This window comes from Megalobrama amblycephala, linkage group LG4 (genome assembly GCF_018812025.1).
Source record: "Megalobrama amblycephala isolate DHTTF-2021 linkage group LG4, ASM1881202v1, whole genome shotgun sequence".
NCBI classification, from domain to species: domain Eukaryota; kingdom Metazoa; phylum Chordata; class Actinopteri; order Cypriniformes; family Xenocyprididae; genus Megalobrama; species Megalobrama amblycephala.
This window is the reverse complement of record NC_063047.1, coordinates 19,612,979-19,637,697: the sequence shown is the minus strand read 5'-3', so window position 1 is coordinate 19,637,697 and position 24,719 is coordinate 19,612,979. Positions and strand designations below refer to the sequence as shown.

General features: G+C 39.7%; 1 protein-coding gene across 3 annotated transcripts in view; it reads left to right on the top strand.

Annotated features, from left to right (window-relative positions):
- The window catches only part of LOC125266967 (neuronal tyrosine-phosphorylated phosphoinositide-3-kinase adapter 1), a 46,650-nt gene extending 22,396 nt beyond the window's left edge, over window positions 1–24,254 (top strand). For 2 of the 3 annotated variants that reach the window (XM_048188132.1, XM_048188133.1), the window contains exons 2-7: window positions 5,014–5,260; window positions 11,048–11,445; window positions 12,607–14,301; window positions 14,419–14,643; window positions 18,103–18,206; window positions 20,990–24,254. In XM_048188132.1, coding sequence (XP_048044089.1) covers window positions 5,076–5,260; window positions 11,048–11,445; window positions 12,607–14,301; window positions 14,419–14,643; window positions 18,103–18,206; window positions 20,990–21,373 — 2,991 coding nt within the window. In that variant the 5' untranslated portion in view covers window positions 5,014–5,075 and the 3' untranslated portion in view covers window positions 21,374–24,254. The remainder of the gene's footprint in view (window positions 1–5,013; window positions 5,261–11,047; window positions 11,446–12,606; window positions 14,302–14,418; window positions 14,644–18,102; window positions 18,207–20,989) is intronic. The other variant, XM_048188134.1, reaches the window with a different exon arrangement.
- The last annotated feature ends 465 nt before the right edge of the window (window positions 24,255–24,719 follow it).

Here is a 24,719-nt window from a genome sequence, read left to right as displayed (position 1 = left end):
AAGACCAGACTAGAGGTCGGAAGTCAATGAAGGTGAGCACATTCTTCTAAACTCTTATCCATTCTTTCCTTCCTTTGATTTCTGCAGATAGATTTTCTTGTCTTTTTTCTTGAGTTCCACAGATTTTGCCTCTATTTTGTATGGTTCTTTTTGTTTGTAGAGAACACAATGAAGTTGACATTTGAAACAATTGAAAGGTAACTGAAAAACAGAGCTGTCCTTGTATTTTTTTATTCAGTTGAAGCATCACCATACTGATGTGACACTTAGAAATATAAAAACCTGGGGCCTCATGTATAGAACTTTCTGTAGATTTCATTCTAAAAGTTCCAAAAAGTTCCAAAATTCCATCTATAAAACCCAATCAGAGGAAGGTCATCTCAACCCATCTCCCCCCCGAAATAAACATACTGTACATGGAGCTTACAACGGCTAGTTTTACTATTGCATAACGTCATCTGCATATGAGATACAAACTATAAATGCCATTTGTGCCGTCACATTACATTGTTAAAAATCATTCAGTATCCTTGTCTTGTTTTAGAATACATCAAAATATCTGTAAAAACAAATTGCATAAAATACTTTTCAGAGAAAGTTTTCAGAGAAGAGTTATTCTCTTTTTTCTTTTTTTCAGTACATGGAAAAGACATACACTGAGTTTCAAACTCCATTGTTTCCTCCTTCTTATATAAATCTCATTTGTTTAAAAGACCTCCGAAAAACAGGCGAATCTCAACATAACACTGACTGTTACATAACAGTCGGGGTGTACGCCCCCAATATTTGCATATACCAGCTCATGTTCAAGCATTAGACAAGGGCAGGACGTCTGGATGTGCACAGCTGAATCATCAGACTAGGTAAGCAAGCAAGAACAATAGCGAAAAATGGCAGATGGAGCAATAATAACTGACATGATCCATGATGCACGAGAATTAAAGGGGCCGCAACCTATATATCGGTGCATAGTTAATGATGCCCCAAAATAGGCAGTTAAAAAAATGAATTAAAAAAATCTATGTGGTATTTTGAGCTGAAACTTCACAGACACATTCAGGGGACACCTTAGACTTATATTACATCTTTTAAAAAGAAGTTCTAGGGCACCTTTAATGGAAACAGATAAGCACGTCACTGACAAAATATTTTAAAAATAAAACATGCAATCTTACCGTTTCCTTTAAATTCTATCCTTCAAATACAGTGGTATTTTTCATAATGTCTGGAAGCTCACAGAAAGAAATCAAAATCAAAAGCAGCGCATCCACTACAAATATTTTAAATTCATATATTTTTTTTTTAACTTCTGGATAATGACTTTATTAAATTTGAGTGCTTAACTCCATTAATGAGAGAATATTAATTCTAAATATTTATATCAAAATGAAAAGCATTCTGTTTACTTCATTACTTCGCTCACTCCATTAAAATTGTGCATACGCGCAGTTTGCTGTAAGGACAATGTGCACATATTTATGCTTTGATTTATTGCATAGTTTATTTTTTATAAATCCCAATATGTGTGGGAAAAATTGCATAAGCACATTTCTATGATTTGTGTACGCAATGTTTATACATCAGGCCCCAGGGGTGTCCAATCCTGCTCCTGAAGGCCACCTACCAGCAGAGTTTAGCTCTATTGCTAATTAAACACACCTGAACCAGCTAAATCAAACACTGCGTCAGAAATCACATACTGTATTAGGTGCTACATTTGGTTTGAAACTTGCTTCGTAACCATTAAAAAGTATGTTCTATATAGTATGATTGTGTGTAGTATGAAAGAAATTCCTACATAGGCCTACTACATTCCCCATGTTGTTGTGTGTCAGTTGCGTCGCTTCACTGGCATTCACAAATCCTCTCCTGTGGCCTCATGGGATAGTAAAGTGTCCAGTGGATGTGCACTTCAGAATCTGGTCTTACAAATTCGGACACAAGAAGGGTCTTTAGGATCACTAGAAACTTTCAGGAGCAGGATTGGACACCCCTGTTAATGACAACAGAAGCTTGGCTCACTCTTAACACTGATAAATTGTAGGCATAGGCTGTTTATCTAACATTTTAATGGCAGGATTGTATGATTATTATTCTGGAATATGTCTGGATCTCTATCCATCAGTCCATAAAGTGACTTTGTCGGTTCATTGATCATTTTGTTTTCTCAGTCAAGTATCAATATATGTGTCTCAGTTGATGCAGTTAAAGCTGCCATGTATAAAAAGTTTGAGTCAGTGTAAGCTGTATTCATCTATGACACTCTGTATTGCTCCATATTCATCTCTAGCTTTCCTCTACTGTAAGATCTGACCCAGTTTACTATGAAGTTTAACTTGCAGGCATGGGTTTAATGAGTAATTATATAAATTCATTTATTTTTCATTCATAGCTCTTCCTTGAGTTAGGCAAAGTAAAACTGCAAATGTGATCCAAATAAACTACATCTGCTTGTGTGTTTGCATGTGTGTTTGGTCGTGTTTGACTTTATGAACTGGTTAGTGATGCATGACTGCGTAAGTGGGTGCCTGGATGCACATGAATCATTATGTGGTGTGTATGTGTGTGTGTGTATTAATTGTGTTTGTTGTCTTTAGGACACTAAAACTGTGTGAAAACATTGGAGGCCAGCTATATTCCTGTTACATAGCAATACTGCTGATGCGCTGGACATACACGTATCTGCACATTCAGCAACATACTCAGCTAACCCACTCACCTTCTTCTCGTCATTGCTCTCTATCTCTCTCAGTCCCTATCTCTCCTCCTCTCCCGCGCTTTCCCTTTTTCTCTGTGCTGGAAAAACACTGGAAAAGCACAGCAGTTGACAGCTGTAGCCTTTTTAGCCAATCAGAGCTCTCTTTCGTACTAACCGGCACTCAAACTCAGAGCACTGTACAATATCTGCCCCACAACAAGCAGCTCGAACGCGCTCACACTCTCTCTCTTTTTCTCTTACTGCTTGTTCTATCTACTGCCAGAATGCCTGTGTACTACATGTGACAGGCTGCATTACAGACCACAGATTTACACAGGCACAGCCGGGGCAGCCCGGGGGGCCTGCAGCCAACTGAGCCTCTCATGCTTACTCGGATCTTCTGCTCAGAGAGAGATGGTACATGCCCTTTACAGTCTGCTGAGATAAAGATGAAAATAAAAGTGCAGTGGTGATGATTTTAAGTCACAACCTGAAATGTTCCCACCTTATTGCATGTGTGATGTGTAAATGTGCAAGACAGCTCTGAAGGCAAAAGTGTGAGAAGTATTTTAAGATAAATATAACATTTTCCAGTTGGTATTCTGGCACAGATTTTGATCTGATTTCTGTAGTAAAGAGGTCTTATTTGTCAAAAAATAATAGTGTGATTTTATATATATATATATATATATATATATATATATATATATATATGTATATATATATATATATATATGTATATATATATATATATATATATTTTTTTTTTTTTTTGAGTTGAGTTGAGTTGAGTTGAGTTGAGTTTGTATTTTCAATTTCATTTAAATTTTAGTTTAGGTTTAGTAATTTTGTTATTTGCTTCTGTAATTTTTATATATATTTCTTTATTTTTTTGTATCTAATTTTCTCAAGTTTTTCATATTTAATCATTTTTAATAATATTTTAAAGTTATAATAGTTTTTCTAATATTTATATTGTATTTTATTTCAGCTTTATTTCAATTAACAAAAAGTTTAGTCAAACTAATTTGTATAAATGATTAATTAGCAAATCACAATGATTTTTAATTATTTTTTCCCTATAGTAATCACAAACAACTAGAAAGGTCATTGTAAAGTCTTATAAATTAATTGGTCAAAAATTGAGGGAAATGAAAAGGCCTTGTGAAGGGCTTGAAAATGAAGCTCCTAATGAATTTTTTAAGGAAGCATGTGTTTATAACCTAACTTATCATGAAGGGAAAATAAACAGCTGCTTACCCCTATCTCCTCTCCAGTCATTGTTATATTCAGGGACGAAGGGACTTTATTATGGACACTTGGTCAAAACTGTCTTCCTTTTCCAAGAGGAAATGAACAGCACAAGGAAATGCAGAATATAAAGAAGGCTGAGTGAAGCATTTAAAGCGTCTGTGCTTTTTTAATTGTTTCAGTTCATTTGGACGGCTGGGATTTTATTCTATCAGAAAGATTGGAATTAATTTGCATAGAACTGAAAATGCAAACTATTAAAGTGTAATTGATTTTCAACCTTTTTTTTTATTATTGTTGTCAGTATGTATATGTACATGAACAATGTTTTCAGGTTTTTCAGTCGTGGCATTCTCTCTGTATTTACAGTTCTTTGCGGCCTTTAGCCACTGCCTAAAATACAGTGCTCTCCACAATTATTGGCACCCTTAGTAAATATGAGCAAAGGCGGCTGTGAAAATAAATCTGCATAGTTTATCCTTTTGCTCTTTCATTCAAAAAATTCACAAAATTCTAACCTTTCATCGAAGTAAAACAATTGAAAGTGGGGGGAAACTCACATTATGAAATAAATGTTTTTCTGTAGTTCACGTTGGCCACAATTATTGGCGCCACAATTATTGGCACCCAATTATTGCAACGTCCTTTTTCCAAGATAACAGCTCTAAGTCTTCTTCTAAAATGCCTGGATGAGTCCTGGATCCTTAAATGGAAACCGAAAGTTATTCACTCGCTGAATATTAACTCTTTGAATCCATGCACCCAGTAACAATACAAGTCGACACCAATATAACTAAAAGTTTGCAAAGAAGTATTTCCTACTAAAGCAAGATGCTATTTGACTCTGGTTAGCGTATCCATAGCAGACTGGTGGGAGTGGCCTTGGACGGCCGCATACTCTGTGCATTATGGCTGTTGAAGTTTTCCTACCTATTTGGGAGACCAAAAGGGAGACAAAAGACAAAATTGTCCTTACTACTGTATAAGCAGCCAAGTTTTATTGAAAGCCTATTTTGCCAGTGAAGTACCCCTTTAAGGGCCTGCATTTTCCTCTTTTTTTACAGGTAACTGGGACAGGGGAAAGCTTTAAAATACCTTCTTCTGCTCCTGATTGGTTCTCTATACCATGAGCTCTGGCTCCGCCCAGGATGTGGCGGTGGAGAATTTCCTGCGTGACATAGAGAGGCGGGGCCAGTGGCTGCACTGCGCTGTTATTGGCTGTGAGGAGGAGCATCCCCGTGGCGACATGAACCTGTTGTACCGCAAGAGTCGACTGGACTGGAGACACAGAGATCAGGAGGGCAAGAAAAGGTAAAAGAGGTAGACAATAATCAGATAGAAAGAAAGAAATCTGTGAGCCTGCTGTGATAGAATAAAGGAATATGTGAGGAGAGAGAAGGAAGGAAGGGGTTACAGAGATGATTTGCAGTGAAAAAATTAAAGGTAAAGGAAAGAAGGGAGTGAGAGGAAGATTAGTAAAATCCTGACTTGATAAAGAAGGTGAGAAAAAGGTGAAACGGAAGGAGGAGAGTATAGAGTGAAAAAGATTATCAAGAGAGAGTGAAATAAAGGAATACAACACGATTAAGAGAAGTCTTAACTCTGAAATAGAGACATTTGTCTTTCATATTTTATGCAAACATCTAAATCTTCCTTCCGTCTGAGAGACAGAAAGACAGGAGGGAGAGAACAGGATATATTCCAACACAATCTGCCCCTCTGGTGTCTCAGTGGATCAGCAGCTGGAGATTTTAAAAACAGACTTTTTGTTTAATTATCTTACCAACAAATACAATTAGCCATATCAATTTATCCAGTTTTTTACTTTTAATTAGTTAACTTTAAATTATAATAAGTTACATGTTATTTAAATATATCAACAGATGAATCTGACTGTCGTTAATAGGGGGGAAAAATCAGCTACATGCACCGATATTAAAATTCTGACCAATAATTATTTTAATCTCATGGCTGATAACCAAGATATTACACTCCTATATTTAATCTAAATGTATTCAACTAAAAGACTAAAAAATAATAAACTCACTTGATGTAAATGTGACAAGTGAATTTAGGCACAACATAATGCATGAAAAATGGATATTCATTTTGAGATTAATTTTTCAGATTTAGATTTTTCAGCATTATTAAATGTATTATGATCACAAAGATAAACCCAGAAGTGAGCTAAATCAGACAAAAACTCCTTTTGGGGGCAAAAAAGAAAAAAAGAAAAAAACCTGACAAAGTTCCCCCAGTTTCACAGACAAGGCTTAAGCTAGACTAAAATGCTTGTTTGAGCTATTTTAACTGAAAGCAACTTATACTGACATATATTAAAATGTGTCAGTGCCGTTGTTTTGTCTCAAGATGTACACCAGTAATGTTTTTTTTGTTGTTGTTGTTTTTCTAGTGTACGTTTATAAAATATACTTAAAGGTGCTAAAGAGGATGTTTTGTTTTATACATTTTTGCAATATTACTTGAAACTTGTCTTTACTAACTGATAAAAGACTATTTATAAGGTGCACTGAAAGTAATAATATTAATATACATCATCTGTGCACGAGGTAGGGCCTTAAAAACATCAGCGAATTGGCCCTCTGGCTTGTCAGTCACTGCCGTGACGTTCCTTGTGAGAGACGTGCGCGGCTGCGCACTCCAGTAACTTTCCACACTCCACAGGCGCCGCATGCGATGTTTTTGTCAGGAGACAGGAGTAACAACTGCAGATTATGAGTTACCTGCGGTGAGACGGACATAATGAATCCACTAACACGACACAGCGAATGCCGGTGGTAAACACTCGTTTTCCAATACTCGTGCACGAGTTTTGGGAGGCATTCCCTCGAAAGGAGGTGGGGTTGTTCTTACGCATGCGCTCATTTCAAAAACAGTCTTTGGTTTCTCAGTCGACGAAAAGATCCTCTTTATCACCTTTAAATATCCAAATTGAACTAAGGCCTAATCCCCGCTTAGGCTATGCCTGTCTGTGAAACCTTGCCATAAAGTTTCATATATAAGTCTGTATTTTACCATATTCTGCAATGCTTTGTTTACATCTTCAGCTGTGTTCTTTCGAGTGCTTTTTTCCTTCTTTAATTCCTTTTAGCTGAGCAGGATTGATTGCCGCCTTTGAGTTACTCTCTCTCTCTCTCCATCTCTGTGTTTCTGGATGAAGAGGAGAATGCATTTAGATGATTGTCTCTGACACCTGTGCAAATGGACATCAAAGCGCTTTTCATCCACTCTGTGTTCTACATTCATGACACACGCAGAACCCACAACACATCCTGAGCTCAGACAAACACGCCTGCTATTAGTATAAACTGCTCACACATGCAGACAGACGTGCTGTCACATCAAACATGCTTTGATAAATGCACAGTATCTTTAAGCAATGATCTCGATCTTTTTCCAGCTCTTTCTCTCGCCTTTACAGATGTAAAGAGATACACAAGAGGTCACCCACGCATGCTCGCTTTCTGTCTGGAGGATCTGTCCACTTCCTCTCTCGTCCTCCCACTCAATCCCTCCATCCTCCTCCTTTCTGCTGCTGAATGCAGATGATTCTCATTCATTTATCCATCTCTTCCAGTTCCCCTCTGCTGTTCTCGCATCTTGCTGTTAGTCTTTGCATTTGAGTGGCAGCAGATGAATGAATGAATCAAGTGAATCATTTAGTATGTTAGTAAACTGATTCTGACACTAATGTGCCTTTAAACTCGAGACTCAGAGAAAGCCATGTAAGAGCCACATGTTGTGTAGCCTTAAGCAAAACAACAGAAATAGAGCAGACATAAATCACTTCAGTTTCCATACCTTTGAGCTTTCATTCTGCCACGTGAAGCATCGTGTCAAATACAAGCGAACAACCCAAAATCTTCAGTTTTGAGAGGAAACCTCATTTGACTCACAGTCTGTTCCCTCTCATATCGCTTTCAGGCAAAGACAGATTTTCTTTCAAACATTCAGATTTTTTGGTGCAAATGGGTTACAAACCATAGCGTTTATTTTGTGCATTGATTAGCATAAAAGTTTACCGTTCAAAAGTTTGGGATCAGTATTTTGTTTTTATAAATTAATACTTTTATTCAGTAAAGATGAATTAAATTGATAAAAAGTGACAGTAACATTATTACAAAAGATTTCAAATGAATGCTGTTCTTTTGAACTTTCTATTCCTTTCTTTCTATCTTTAAGAATCCCCAAAAAAGTATCAGTTTCCACAAAAATATTAAGCAGCACAATAGTTTTCAACATTGATAATAATAAGAAATATTTCTTGAGCTCCAACTCAGCATATTAGAATGATTTCTGAAGGATCATGTGACACTGAAGACTGGAGTATTGCTATTACAGGAATATAACGGTTATTTTAAATTGCAATAATATTTTACAGTATTACTTTTTTAATGTATTTTTGTTTAAATAAATGCAGCCTTGGTGAGCATAAGAGTCTTCTTTCAAAAACATTTAAAAAAATTTACAGACCCCAAACTTTTGAATGGTATTGCGCAATATTATCAGCCATCTAATTTGTTTTGGACATGTGACATTCCAGGGATGTTGATATTTAGCACTAGGACGTTTCACTGATTTTATCACCAACTACCAGAAGGTGACACACATATGTAGTTGTTAGACTGATCTAGTGTGGAATAAGGGATTTTTGAGTAAATTAAACATCACACAATGAGAATTCAGAAATTGTTCTGAATATATTACTATGGTGTGTATAGCTGAAACTGTGTGTCTTTTATGGATATTATGATGGGATGATTAAAGACATTCAGGTCTTTTTATACCTGGAAGACAGCTGTACTGTGAGGTCTCCATTGCCAACTCATACGCTTTGTGTCCTGCCTGCACATCATGTCCTGTGGTGCTGTTCTTTTCTGTTAGTGTGTGTCACACTCTACTAGCTCAGCATCTTCTCTGCCTTCTGCCTGACAACAGAGACTCACACACACATGAACACTCACACACACTGCAGAACAGTGTATTGATGAGTCGCTTCCATCTGGACTTTGTGCACATCAACCTTCATAAAGGTCAGACAAGCAGGACACGGTGGTCTCTAGACATGTTTACACATCATAAAAGTTGACATGAGGAAGTTTGTGAATTTGTAATGTGACAGTTATGCTTGTAGGAAGAAAAAAAATCACAAAGATTTTGAGTTCATAATTTTAACATGAAATCAAACATTTCTCATCAAATTTTTGAAAAGACCACATTATCTGTAATGCTATCCACGTTAATTATATTGCTCTATAATTTTACTGTAAGCATTGTCTCCTTTCTGTTCTCATTTTTTATTCATTCAAAGAAATGTTAGAAGAACATCTAGAAAACACTTGATACTTAGCTGAAACTCCATTAAGTCTTGAGCTATAAAAAGAGCAGTATCTTAGCAATATCAGTTTCCTCTGGGTGGTTCTGTAACATGGAAAAACATCTCTATCTCTAAATATCTCCAAATAATCCTCTAACTCACCCCACCGCCAGAAAACAGCATCAGTGATTCATTTCTCTTTAATTGTATGTGTGTGTGTGTGTGTGTGTACTAATGGCAGCCCACTATTTACCACCCACAATATGCTGCTTTGCCACACCTGAATTAGCAACTCTGTGTGTGTGTGTGTGTGTGTGTGTGTGTGTGTGTGTGTGTGTGTGTGCGTGTGCGCGTGTGCGCGTACAAGCACATATGCCAGTGTGCTGTGAATTTGTGTGTTTAGAGAGAAAAAAAATCGGCAAACAATAAACAAATGACAGGCTAGTTGCCTTGGAAACGGGGAGAGCATACTAGTAGATTCAGGAGAATAAGAAAAAATGCAGAGAGAGGGATGAAACGAAAGACAGGGCCTGTGGACAAAGTCTTTTTTGTGTTGGGGAAGAGAGAAAGGATGAGAGCAAAAGATCAGCTGATTAAACAATGCTTGCAAACATGTCATGAGGAAATATTAAATGGATAGGTCAACCATTTTTGCATGAACTATCCCTAAGAAATCGGGATATAAAGTCACAATGAAATGGAAGCGTTAGATCGTTTCTTCCATTTTGTGACGTACATCACAGTGTAGTGGATTATCGAAAAGGAAAAGGAGGCAGATAAATGCAAGGTTGCAGGAGCAGGTTTAAGCAGACTAAATGATCAGATAAGTCCTGCATACATCACCAGAGAGGAGTGTGTTGTTAAACCGGAAGATCCAGTTATGACTTTTAGAATTTTTTTTTTTTAAGTAAATAAAATAAACAAATACATGGATAGATCATTCACAATAAGATCTATAACATGAATTTAGAAAATAGGGTGAATTGCGATTTTATGCTGACTTTAAGAAAATTGAAGAGGGAGAAGATGAGAAAAAAAACAATGAAAGAATAAGAAAAAAGGAAGGGGACCTGAGGACAATAGAGGAGAAGAGGAGGATGGGAGGGTGAAGGAGGCTGTTGGGTCTCTCACAGCCTGGCATGAACTGTTTCCTCTCTCATCATTCATACTGAGCGTGTGTGTGTGTGTGTGTGTGTGTGTGTGTGTGGTCTGGTTTTGCTTACATTGTGAGAACCAAATGTCCTCACAAGGATAGTAAAACCTGAAATTACCTTCATTGTGAGAACCACAACAAAACAGCTTAATGAACATATTAAATATTGTTTTAATGAAAGTCTAAACATATGTCTGTGAGGGTTTGGTTTAGGTTTAAAATACAGAAATCATTAACTCAGTATAAAAACAATATAAGTCAATGGAAAATCCCTGTTATGACACAGAGTGTATGTTTTATTTGTATTGGTCTGTTTGACTGTGCAGTAGTAGGGGAGATGTTTTAACTCCGGAAATGAGCAGAGAATGACAGTGTATAACGGAGGCTGTAGAGACAAAAATGAAATTGACTGTGAGCTATTAATAGGGCCTTTATCAGTTTAAATGAGGAGAAAGGGAGAGAAAAGAGGAGAAAGTGAAAGGCCTACAGCACAATGAGAAACAAATTTATTATTCTTATCTCATAAAGAATCTCTCCTTTTTTTTCTTCATTTCTGATCCCATCTCTCATTCCCTGATCTTTCTCTCTCTATTCCCATCTCTCATAGCTCCAGCTATAAAGATGCCTCCTCTGCAACAGTCGGGAAGGTTCGGGATCTGGCGTCATTTCGGCGTCATTTCCGAATGGGATTTATGACGATGCCAGCGTCTCAGGACCTGTCGCCTCATTCTTGTGCGGCTGCCATGGCCCCACGCTCTCAATCCTGCCATGCCGTGGGCACCGGTGAGGGAGAGGAGCTAGAGAACGGATATTATCCAGACTCAGACCCCCAAAACCAGTCAAATCCATCCCGCTGCCCCCCAGCCAAGCCTAAACGCCACCCCAATACTCGTCTCAGCTCTACGGCCCAGCAGGAGCATCCTTCCCGTGGGGTCCATGCACCACCTGACACTCCGCCACCTCCACCTCCCAATCACCCACCCAAACACCCAGAGAAGCGGAATGGTAAGTGAGCCAATCGATTGTATATTTATGTAAAAATTAGGGATGTGATTCAGAAATGATTCTTGCCCAGGAATGATTCTTGTGTGGAGGAAAGTTCTCATAAACTGCTGGAACTTGGATGCTTCGGATATCAATATGGAGCTGTCTGAATCACATGTAACAAAACCATTAACAGTTTGCTTTTTCTTAAGTTTAGGGGTGGGTAAATTTGAAAAAGATGGTACCACTGATAGAACTTAGAACACAATGAAAGTTAGGCAAAGATTCAAAAGTATAATGTTTATTTGTTATCAAATGCGTCTAAATTAGTGAATTATTTTTAAATATTTGTTGCCAAGAATCTTGGAATCACCCATTTCTGGTTCTTAAAGGATTAGTCCACTTTTAAATAAACTTTTCCTGATAATTTACTCACCCCCATGTCATCCAAGATGTCCATGTCTGTCTTTCGTTAGTCAAAAAGAAATTAAGGTTTTTGATGAAAACATTCCAGGATTTTTCTCCTTATAGTGGACTTCAATGGCCTCCAGACGGTTGAAGGTCAAAATTACAGTTTCAGTGCAGCTTCAAAGGGCTTTAAATGATACCAGATGAGAAATAAGGGTCTTATCTAGCGAAACGAGTAAATTATCAGGAAAAGTTTATATAAAAGTGGACTAATCCTTTAATTATAAGTGCTAATGATTCATGACTATTAAACCATTCATTGTTCCATGGCAGTATATTTGTTAGTCATTCATATATATTTTTGATTGAACTATTATGAAATTGATGTGAATCAAAGATAACTTTATTATATGTACAGAAATTGTAATTTGGGCCTTTGTTCTGTGAACAATCAGAATACTTAAAAATGAATGATAATGAATATTACATTTCTGGCTCCGGACATGATTTTATTCATAAGATAAAATCTATGAAAGCAGCTTCTCCTTTTGTATTTCACTATCATTTTGATTCATTGTGAGAAAAAGAAAAGGTGCAATTTTATTTTGAATAAAATCATGCACAATAAGACCAGGAACATATAGTAATAGAAGTAAAAAGAGTCCTTTTTGATTTAATGGAAAAAGCTGTACAAAGACCTGTGGTTTTTGTAAAAATCTCTTTGCCTTTTTGCCACTCTTTTTTCACATTTTTTCTGCTTTCTCTGTTAAACAGCAATGAAAAAATCTGATTCAGGTGAAATGTCAGGACGGAAGGTTCCTCCATTGAAGCCCAAACGGAGTCCAAGCACACAGCTCTCCTTTGACCCTCCACCCCCACGGGTCCCGCCCCCAACCACACCACTTCCCTTCCAGAGCTCTGAGCCCTCACCACGCGATGAGGGTGGAGATGACGAGCCAGTTTACATCGAGATGGTGGGCCAGGTCTTCACCCGAGAGACTCACAGTGCCCCGACTCCTCACCCACTCACGCCCTCCGCCACCACGCCTGATTCTGACTCAGACCAAGGAGAGGCCATTTATGAAGAGATGAAGTACCCCCTACCAGACGACGCGGCTCGAGAAGCCCACCGCCGCTTGCCACTCAAACATGAGCGTATGAAGTCCTCTAAAGCGTACCACTCCTCCATCATCTCGTCCTCCTCGTCCTCCACCTCTTCCTCGCTCCCGCGCCCTTCTTCCTCCTCTCCCGCCTGCTCCTCCTCCAAGCCTAAAGCTACCGTCTCCATTTCTCACTCCTCTCCTCTGCCTTCATCCTGCTCCTCTGCATCATCCACTCCAGTACCCCAAGTCCTCTCCTCCTCACCACACCCTCCCCGTGCTCCTACACCCTTCCTGCTTCCAGGGTCCAAGCCTGAACATGAGCCCAGCTCCAGTAAGATCCCGGCACCCTTCCCTAACTTGCTCCAACACAAGCCTCCTCTCCTGGCTTTTCCCCAGCCGGCCGCTGCCTCTAGTGGGGTAGGGGCTCAACACAAGTCCAGTTCGGCCAAGATCAGTGTGCAATCAGCCTCCAGCCTGCCAACATCTACCAGCACCTCCTCCAGCACAAGCTCCACCAGCACTTCCAAAGAGTCCTCTGGAGTCGAGAAAGAACGAGAGAAGGAGAGGAGGGAAGGACAGCTGGGGCCGACACCGGGACTCAGAGCCCGCAGTCATTCCACTCCTCTTCCTCCATCATCAAAGTCATCCTCTCCATATTCGCACCATCATCATCATCACCACCCTCACCACAGGCCTTCCCACTATCACCATTACCGCAAGCCTGAGAAAGAGATGTCATCAGCGGGCAAGGGGTCAGGACAGTCCTCCACCCAGACGCAAACACAACCTAAGGAGGGCAAGTCTGTCAGCTTCCTGCTCAAGTCCGAAAAATCTGAAAGGGACCGAGAGAGGGATCGTGATCGAGAGAGAGACCTGAGCACGCCATCATCCAGTCATTCTGATGCCCCCTCCTCAAACACATACACACACACTTCTCAAACTGGCACGAGCACCACTCCAACCCCGAGTCAGTCGTCATCGTCCACAGCAGCCACGCCACCTTCCTCCTCATCTTCCTCCACTCAGCGCCCTCCGTCTCGCTCTCACATGCACCGGTCACACACCCCGCACTTGTCTCATGGCCTTCCTGCTTACAAACCTCCCCACTCTGACAGCCCCTTGCTCTGGACCTACCCCTCGGTTGGCTTCCGCCGACCGCCTGCCTACGATAGCTTGCGAGGGGGCTCGCAGTTGCCATCCTTGCACACAGACCCCACTAAAACTGGATCTGCAGCCCAGGCATTGCAGGCCAAGGCTGGGTTCATTCCCTGGGAGAGTGCAGCTGCCTTGGGGCTCACAGAAGAACAGGCTTACTGGCCTATGCACAGAAAATTATCATTCAGTCATGGGAGTCGAGACACTGAGAGTGAGTAATGGTTGTAGCGAGGGTGGAATGAGTATGAGGGATGATTATTGAGGGGGTTCTCTTTCTATTGTACTATCATAGATGTTTAATTGTGTTTTTCTCTCTAATACTCTGTAGAGGACGACGGAGGTGTGTGGAATGGCAGTGCAGATGCTCTTTTGAGAAGAGAGAAGGATGACCTAGCAGCCATGCGGGGTGGTGGACACTCTGGAATACCTGTGCGGGCAACAGGGAGACACAGCGAGAGCTTGGCTGGGGCAGATGGACCACCAGGGTTGAGAGGACTGATACGAGCGGGACTGCCCTTACCCTGCCAAACCTTCCCTGCATGCCGCAATGGTGGTGAGATCCAAATGAAATGACATTAGCTTAGGCTTTCTGCCATGACCTCAGTAGTTAAAACTCTGGATTTAGTTCAAACATGTTTAGGATAGAGATAAAACATTTGTAGTCTTAGCTAATAAACAACTGATTGAAAAGGTTTGTTGCTTTATAAGCTGTAAACTTTAAGCTTTTAAACTTTAAACCTACTAAAACCTGCAAAAAAATAATGGTGCACAATTAGCTAAGCAGCACACAGTGTTAGCTAGAAACAGCCAAACTAACTAGCTGCAGTACCTGTTTCAGTTAAGCACCATGAATTATTGGATATTTAAAAATTGGTAACTGTATGCCATGATATATTCATGGCAGTGAACTGGGAGTGAACTGACTAAACACTTGAGCCACACAGTATTGCACTGCACATCATGCGTTTTATTCACATACCACCCGCGATCCAACTTAACCAAGCAATATTTGCATTACATTGTGCAATGCACATTTAAATAAAGTCAGTGTCATTTTTTTACAATGCAGACACACCTGCTTTCAATGCAAATGAGGCTCATTATAGAATGCAACACATTCACAGACGTCAGCGCTATTCGCCTGCTGCAATTAATGTTGCGCTATTAGTGGAAAGTAGGGTGGAAAGCAGGCTGAAAAAAAAGAATTTCATTAATATGTGTAGAAACAGTTTGTGTACTGCTTCTATTCATCAAGGCAGCAACAATTCATCAAATGATGATAATGAAGGATAAGAGTGTTATAAATGAGCACAAATCCAGGTGGAGCTTTTAGCTGAGCCCCCTTTCTGCATTTTAAAAAATGATTTAGGTGGCTGGATTGCAGTGGCGGCGTGATGCTGTACAGTCCCAGCATGCATGTCAAACATGCCAGATCATGGTGTACTGCATCCCATCCTCCACAACCTTGTGGAACTGCACCATGCAAATTGCATCAGCCTTATTTTTTGTCCATGTTAGCTCTATAAGCTTATTTGCATAATTCCTTTAAATTAATAATGCTATGAGTGGGAACAATTCTTTCTTAGTGATACTCCGTGCTCCTGAATGCTGTCATGTACACCGATCAGGCATAACATTATGACCACTGACAGGTGAAGTGAATAACACTGATTTTCTCTTCATCACAGCGCCTGTTAGTGGGTGGGATATATTTGGCAGCAAGTGAACATTTTGTCCTCAAAGTTGATGTGTTAGAAGCAGGAAAAATGAGCAAGCGTAAGGATTTGAGCGAGTTTGACAAGGGCCAAATTGTGATGGCTAGACGACTGGGTAAGAGCATCTCCAAAACTGCAGCTCTTGTGGGGTGTTCCCGGTGCATCGCAGTTTGTTGCAAATGGGCCTGCATAGCCACAGACCAGTCAGGGTGCCCATGCTGACCCGTCCACCTCTGAAAGCGCCACCATTGAGCATGTGAAGGAAGAAGGTGGCCTGGTCTGATGAATCACGTTTTCTTTTACATTACGTGGATGGCCGGGTGCGTTGCTTACCTGGGGAACACATGGCACCAGGATGCACTATGAGGCAGTGTGATGCTTTGGGCAATGTTCTGCTGGGAAACCTTTGTGTCCTGCCATTCATGTGGATATTACTTTGACACGTACCACCTACCTAAGCATTGTTGCAGATCATGTACACCCTTTCATGGAAACAGTGTTCCCTGGTGGCTATGGCCTCTTTCAGCAGGATAATGTGCCCTGCCACAAAGCAAAAATGGTTCAGGAATGGTTTGAGGAGCACAACAACGAGTTTGAGGTGTTGACTTTGCTTCCAAATTCCCCAGATCTCAATCCAATCGAGCATCTGTGGGATGTGCTGAACAAACAAGTCCGATCCATGGAGACCCCACCTCGCAACTTACAGGACTTAAAGAATCTGCTGTTAACATCTTGGTGCCAGATACCTCAACACACCTTCAGGGGTCTAGTTTAGTCCATACCTCGATGGGTCAGGGCTACAAACCGGGGCTACAAACCGGGCTACAAACTGGGGACCAACACAATATTAGGAAGATAGTCATACAGGTGCTGGTCATATAATTAGAATATCATGAAAAAGTTCATTTTTTTTATTGTAAATTATTTTAAAAAATGAAACTTTCATTTATACTAGAATACTAGATTATACGAGATAAAAGTTTTTTTTTTTTTAATTTGTTGATTAGAGTGTACAGCTAATGAAAGTTGGTATGACCGCAAGCTTGAGAATACTGTCAAGTAAAGCCGATTCAAACACTTGGGAGAGCTTCACAATGAGTAGAATGAAGCCGGAGTCAGCGCATCAAGAGTCACCACACTCAGACATCTTCAGGAAAAGGACTACCAAGCCACTTCTGAAACAGAAACAATGTCAGAAGCATCTTACCTGGGCTAAGGAGAAAAAGAACTGGACAGTGAACAGTGGTCGAAAGTCCTCTTTTCAAATAAAAGTAAATTTTGCATTTCATGTTGAAATCATGGTCCCAGAGTCTGAAGGAAGACTGGAGAGGCACAGAATCCAAGCTGCTTGAAGTCTAGTGTGAAGCTTCTGAAGTCAGTAATGATTTGGGGGGCCGTGACGTCTGCTGGTGTTGGTCCATTGTGTTTTATCAAGTGCAAAGTCAATGCAGCCATCTTCCAGGAGATTTTGGAGCACTTTATCCTTCCATCTGCTGACAAGCTTTATGGAGATGCTGATTTCCTTTTCCAGCAGGTCTTTAGCACCTGCCCACAGTGCAAAAACCACTTCCAAGTGGTTTGCTGACCATGATATTACTGTGCTTTATTGGCCAGCCAACATGTCTGACCCCTGAATCTATGGGATATTTTCAAGAGAAAGATGAGAAACAGTCGATCCAACAATATACAGATGATCTGAAGGCTCAATAGTGCCTCAGCAGTGCCACAGGCTGATCACTTCCATGCCACACTTCACTGATGCTGTAATTTGTGCTAGGAGCAAGTCATTTGCTGTAATATGTACTGCCGACCAAGTATTGAGTGTACAAATTAACATACTTTAAAGAACTTGAACTTTTCTGTTTTGAAAATCCATTTTTTGATTGATCTTAGGAAATATTCTAATATTTTGAGATACTGGATTTTGGACTTTCATGAGCTGTACGCTCTAATCATCAAAATTTAAAAAAAAAAAACTTTTGAAATGTTTTACTTTACATGTAGGGAATCTGGAATATATGAAAGTTTCATTTTTAAAAATAATTTACAATAAAAAAATGAACTTTTTCACGATATTCTAATTATATGACCAGCACCTGTAATGTTATGCCTGATCAGTGTACATTTTAACAATATTAATTTTGCTTTCTGCAAGATGGCAATAGGAACTGATTCAAGGTTAAAACACTGTCTGACTATGTACTATTTCCATCATTATTTTAGATTTCTTCTTGAGACTTATTGAGACTTAACCTTGCAAAACAACAGCTTGACTCTCTGTCAATGATCTTTTTTAGAGTTGGGTCGCCTTGGCAGGTCTTCCTCCACATCAGGAGTGAGACAAGCGGGAGTTGACGTTCAAAGGCAGAGCAGCCTGCCGGCCAGAGAAGCACTCAACCAGGTAACACACGCCAGCACTATTAAAGCTGTCACTAACTCCACATAAACACACACTCAGAGAGTTATTATATACCTGCAGTGTTTCCTCAGCTGTGTTTAAACACACTCATCCGGGTAAAACTGTGATCACATTACGTTTTGAGTATGAATTTACTTTAGACCAATGGCCATTTCTTCTGCAGAACTCCAAAAAAGGTATTTTGAAGAATGTTTTAAATGGTTTTGTTCATACATTGAAAGTCAGTGGGGTCCAGAACAGCACTGGAAGCCATTGATTTCCATGGTAGGGACAAAAAACATTTCCCAGAATGTCTTCTTTTGTGTTCCACAGAAGAAAGAAAGTCATACAGGTTTGGAATGACATGAGGGTGAGTAAACGATAACAGAATTTTAATTTAGGAGTGAACAATTCCTTTAACTAATGTTAGTTTATGTATCTTGAAATAATGTATTTGTATATGTTGAAAATATGTAGAAATTAACATTAGCCAAGATAAAAGTTGGCATGAAACACAAGTTGTGAGAAGAGATGTTGTTGCCAGGGGGAGGGGAAATTAATCTTTTTGATTAAAGATTATGAGGGCACATGATCTTCTAAAAAATAAAGATGTGCACTGACAAATCAATTATAACAAATACCTTAATATTCCATAAAAAGAGTTGTCAATTTTGATTTCATGGTGACTTAAATAAATGCTGTAAAATAAGATAATTATTTAATGTAGCAAAAGTGTAAAGTACAGGAAGTTTTACCATATTTAACTCCACAGCTGTTCTCAAAAATTGAAAAACAAGCCTGCATATTCTGTCTGGGCCTGCTTATAGTACTGTGGATGCTGTTGCAATGACCTTTAATTCACCTTCTTCACCAGCCTGACACTCTGAGAAAACCCCAAGACAAGAGTGTATTAGCATATTGTGCTTTTCAGTTCAAAGTATTCAGGAAATGCTGTGAATTTGCACAGGCTTGTTCAGCCTCAGTCGGTGTAGATACTGCAGTAATTAATTAAATTCAGTTCAACTGGTTAACATGCGTAACTGTAATTGACACCAAGCTTGACAGTTACGGCAGGTGATCTGAAACTAATTTCATTCCGTTTTGTGCCCCTGTGGCTGCTGTTCCAGACAGTCATTAGGTAAATCGCAGAGCCCATTGAGTCACCAGCATCCCCACCCAAACATGTCTGTAGCTGCACTGCACTCCGCTGCAGGGTCAATGAGTGCAGAGAAAAAGGGGGATGAATACAGAGCAGGAGCGAGGCAGAGAAATGCAGCAGAGGGAAAGACAGACAGAGAGAAAGGGGGAGAAAAATGCAGCATAGAATAGAAAAAAAGAGGCGACAATGAAAGAGAGGGGACAGATGCAGCACGGGCAGAGAAAACAGGTGCAGCAGTAAGAAAGAGTGTTTTTTGTCAGTCTGTGGCAGGCAGACAAACAATCTGTGAATGATCAAACTCAAAACTAGTTCCGTTGCCGGTGTCTCTTCGCGTCGGTCGGTGACAGGCTTTGATTCTGCCTTCTGACTATCTCTGTCAGCAGTTTGTTAAAGAGACATTTTTGGAGTTTAGTTTGTTGAATGTGTGAAAAGTAGCAAGGAGAATCCATAGAGACTGCGCACATGCAAAGCAGCTCATGTTTAAGTGTTAACAGACAGGGATATTCCACTTCCTATAGTTCTAGCGGCATGTGGGTTGTATTATAGACAGACTGGTGTGAATCTGGCAACACATGCAGGAAAGAATCTTTCATTTTCAATCTTGTTGAACGTTAGCTGCTGTACAGAAGCCTCTGTTCTTTTCCCCTGGTGTGCTGTTGTCTCTTGGCAAAAGTTCACATGCTGACGCAGTCATAGTGTTTGTGTACACCACAGAGATTGACTCTGTGAGCTGATATGACCTTCCCTCTCAGAGCAGGGGGATGGGATGGATGCTGTGAGTTGGCGCTATGCCGCTATCTGGTGGCGTTCTTTGATATAGCATAAAGCACACACCCAGAGTGCAAAAAAAAGTGGAAAATGTGAATAAAACTTGCCAGTAACTTTAAGTTAAATTGTAATAACTAGTCTCGACTAGCCTGACGTGAGTGATTCTGTAACTGCCATATGGCATGCTTATATATATATATATTAAATAATTAAAAAATTGAAAATGTTGAAATATCTACTATAATATAATAAAGTATTTTCTGTTTATTAGTTGCTTGTGAAACAATTTATTCCATCTAAATATATGACTATCATTAACTAAAAACTAAAAATAATTTCGGTTGAAATAAAGATTCATATTGAAATAAAGCTGAAATATAATCAAATATAAATATCAGATGAAAAACAAAAATAAGAAATTAAAAAAAGTTGAAGTTGAGGTGCTAAAATTATTGAACTAAAACTGAAATAAAAATAAAGCTAAAAAGAATTAATAAAAAATACAAATAAATAAAAAACAGTAAAATTACTAAACAAAATTAATGAATTAATTGAAATGAATTAAACAAATAAAAGCTCATTTAAAATATTAATAAATAATATAATAGTTTATAAATAATACTGAAATGGGACTGATCACCCTCAATGCACCTCTCACTTTCGGCAGCCAGATGGTGTAGTGATGGCTTCGACCAGCAGAGGCTGACTATACATGCTAACCAGCCAAACCTTTGTATCTTTATATCAAACAATCACATGATGAACCACTGTAATTTATCTACTCTGATCTAGGCAAACTAAAGTCATTTCTTCCATTTTTCTCTCCCTTTCACCTCTCAACCATCTGTACCATCTGTAGTTCCACTCTCTCTCGCAGGTTCAGTCTCAGGCTCCCTGCAGTCCGTCACTAAGCCGGCAGCAGCAGTACCAGCACCAGCAGCAGATCCAGCTCCAGTTCCAGCAGCTGGCTCAGCTCGCCGCACAGGCCCAGGCTCCCATCAGCGCGGGCACAGCCGGCACCTCTGCAGCTCCGGCCCAGCGTGACGGCAAGCTCCTGGAGGTGATCGAGAGAAAGCGCTGCCTGTGTAAAGAGATTAAGGCTCATCGCCGGCCAGATAAAAGCTTATGTAAGCAGGACAGTATGCCTATTTTACCCAGCTGGAGGAGAACGCCAGAGCCCCGCAAGACTGGAACGCCGCCCTGCCAGAGGCCGCAGGCTGTGGTGTGGGACACGGCCATCTGACCGAGGTAGAGAGAGGAAAGGCTAGGAAATATGAAAGTCATGACTGATAGAGACAGAGTGAGCGGAAATCTTTTCTTTTCTTTTTTTCTTTTTGGTGTGAAAAGACAAAATTGGAATTTCGGGGGAAATGAGAGAAGAGGCCTTTGAGTGAAGAGATTAAAATAAAACTGGAAAAACAAAGTGAGACTGTTTTGCCAAGAGAGAATAGCATGATTTAGATTAAATCTCTCTGTAGAAGCAGGAGAAAAAATTTGTTCACAGAGTGTTTATGTGCCATATAAGTGCAGCAGCCACACACACACTGGAGTTTGAACTCTCTCTGACCTGCTGCAAAAATAACCTGTGCTGCTGAGTTTACAACCTTTTTGAAACACACTGGAAATCTTTGGAGCATCGTAACGTTCGTACTCTAAATATAATCAATTAGCGAGGAGAATAGACATGCTTTTTCCTCCTAGGATCGAAGAAATGATCAAAACTTGATGCGTAAAGAATGAAGAGACGCTGAAAGATCATAGCGGGGCTTTTCTTCATATCATAAACTCTCTGTGACTTTGAGCTTGTGTGTTTTTACTGACCAGATTTACTCAGTTATGCTGCTGTTTCCTGGGCATCCACTAGACTGATGTTTTTTTACATTCCAGAGGAGTGTCGGAATGAGTGCGTGCGTGTGTGTGTGTGTGTGTGTGCGTGTGTGTGTGTGTGTGTGTGTGTGTGTGTGTGTCATGGTGAACTTTGTAATTGTATCTTTGCATTAGAGGCATGTGAGGTTGGAAGTAGACCAGAGACGAGAGGAAATTCAGACACACAGAGAACAAAATTGCAAGGAATACAGGGAAACATTAATAAAATACAAAATTCGACATATGTATACACAGAAAAAGTCAAACTCTTGTTACACATTCAGACATGATGAAGGAAACAGTGATGAAGTGCTGTGTGGTACTGTCGTAGATTGTAGAAGAGATCCATTTTAAGTGTAATTACTGCCTATTGATTGAGTGCCAATTTGCTGAGTGCAATGACGCGTGTGTCTGTGTATCTGGGGAGTATAAGAAAAGATGTTCAGCAGAAGTTGCGTGACCTTTGTAGCAATATTTGTTAAAGCAGGAAACTGATCATTTGGCCCAGTCCAATACAAAATCACAAAGATAACCAAGAACGCCTAGGTCAGATCCGCATTGCAAGAGCAAATCAGTTGTTGAAATTTACTTGATGAAAATAGCAACCAATAAGATCACAGGATGAGCTTCATTACAAAAACTATCATAGGAAAGAGAGTGAGTATCGATGCATGGGCTGCGTTAACACAAGGTGTCATTGTATTCACCTAAAAACTGTCGAACCACCATATTTATGCATCTGTTTACAATTAATCTGTATCTGAGCATATCTGAAGCTAACATCCAACTGTACTTTTCAGTCCTTTTGGCAGCACAGTCACATATGTCAATCAACTGGGGTTGCCATAACGTTTAATAACATATAGTTACATATATAAAAGGTCCTTGTCAGTTTTATCTTAAGTACAGTAAGACTGAGCAATCCAGTCACCCTGAGAATAAAACAAACGAAAAAAAAAAAAAACTTTCCACACTGTCCAATGCTCATGTACACATGCATATACACACAAACGCACACACTCGCAGCGCCCTATTGGGAAAAATGAACATGCAGGGGCGCTCCTCAGACCGATGTTGGAACTTTCCGCACAAAACAAAGCGAACCACATGACATTAAGATAAAAAAAACACACACACACACAAGTGTTAAAATCTGTAAAATAAACATGTACAACTGTATTGATTATGTAGCAATTATTTCCACTTTCATACTTGTAATCAATAAATATATTGTAGCATATAATGTATAAAAGTACAAGGTGTTTAATTGTTTTATAAAGAAATTTAGTAGTTTTATCTGTGGCTACCTGTCTACACTGTACTGAATGGACCGCTGAAAGGCGAGCCCTCTCTACTAAAGGCACAGTCTCAGACACACACACTCACACACACCAGTGTTTTTCCAGCTAGTGTCATGCAAGTCCCTTTAAGCAACTCTGATCGCATTCATACCCTCATGAACACACTCCACCTGGCTCGTTGGAATATCAGTTGGATATTTTTGAAGTACTTCTGCTGCTATACTGAATTTCTACTTTTGCCTACATATCCCTCACTGCTGTTATTTCATTTCTCTTGTTCATTCTTTTGACTGCTCTATAATTTTTTTATGTTTTACTTTTTGGATGCAATGGAGTTTTGGGGAGTGGATCCTTTTGTAACTGTTGGCAATTGAATGTTTCTCAGTTGTTGTTGTGGTTGTATTTAAAAGTTGTTGTTATTTTTTGAATAGTTAACAGCACCGACCTGTACAGTTCTCACCCTGGCAACACTACTGTAAACGCGATGACAACATTTGCAGTGATGTCGCCAAGGGTTTGACACGTTGTCACCACGACACCGGGGTTTCACTACAATACCTGGGTGGCCATTTGAAATACAGTCTTTATCAAACAGTACGGAGGACCACAGTAGAGGAGGGCTGGTGCAATGCATGCTGGGAATTCTTGACGGATTCCCTTAAAGATTCAGTTCAAGGTTGGGCTGCGTCCCAGTCTATATAAATTGTGCCCAGTTTGTACTTCAGATATACTAAATAATCATCTAGTGGCAATTTATTAAGATGAAAAGGGTAACTTAAGTATTATTGGGTAAACTAGTTTACAGAAACTGTCGGCTTTGCGTGTCTACATAAACGGTGGCCATATTATGAGTGCCATAATATATTGGTATGGTAAGATACGGTGTACCTTGGAATCACTGTAGTGCTATATTTGCATTGATATCGTCATGAAATAAATTTTATATGATGAACATAACATCATGTGTGCGAGTAACAGTGTGTGTGTGTGTGTGTGTGTGTGTGTGAGAGAGAGAGAGAGAGAGAGAGAGAGAGGGAGTAAAACAAACTGTTGCAACCACATTTAATGTCTTCTTGTCCTGCAGACCACTCATGATACGACCAATTGGATATCTGCTGTCACAGTCTGATGTGGTAATGTTTTTATTCATTCATTCACTTTCTCTTCATCCTGACCTTCTAGGCTGGTTGTTTCAGCATCCAGTTTCAATGTGGGCAATTGTGCAAAAACAAAACAAAAATAATGACTATTCAACAATTTCGTCTCTTCCCTCAGTCTCCTATGCTTTTTACGTTGTATAGACAGTGCAGCACCTCTGTGTTCTACGTCAGAACGGTGATTCATTATTGGCCAGCTCCAGCGCCAGTATTACACAGTATCTGCTCACGTGAACAGCATCAGCCAGTACTGAGTCAGCATTCT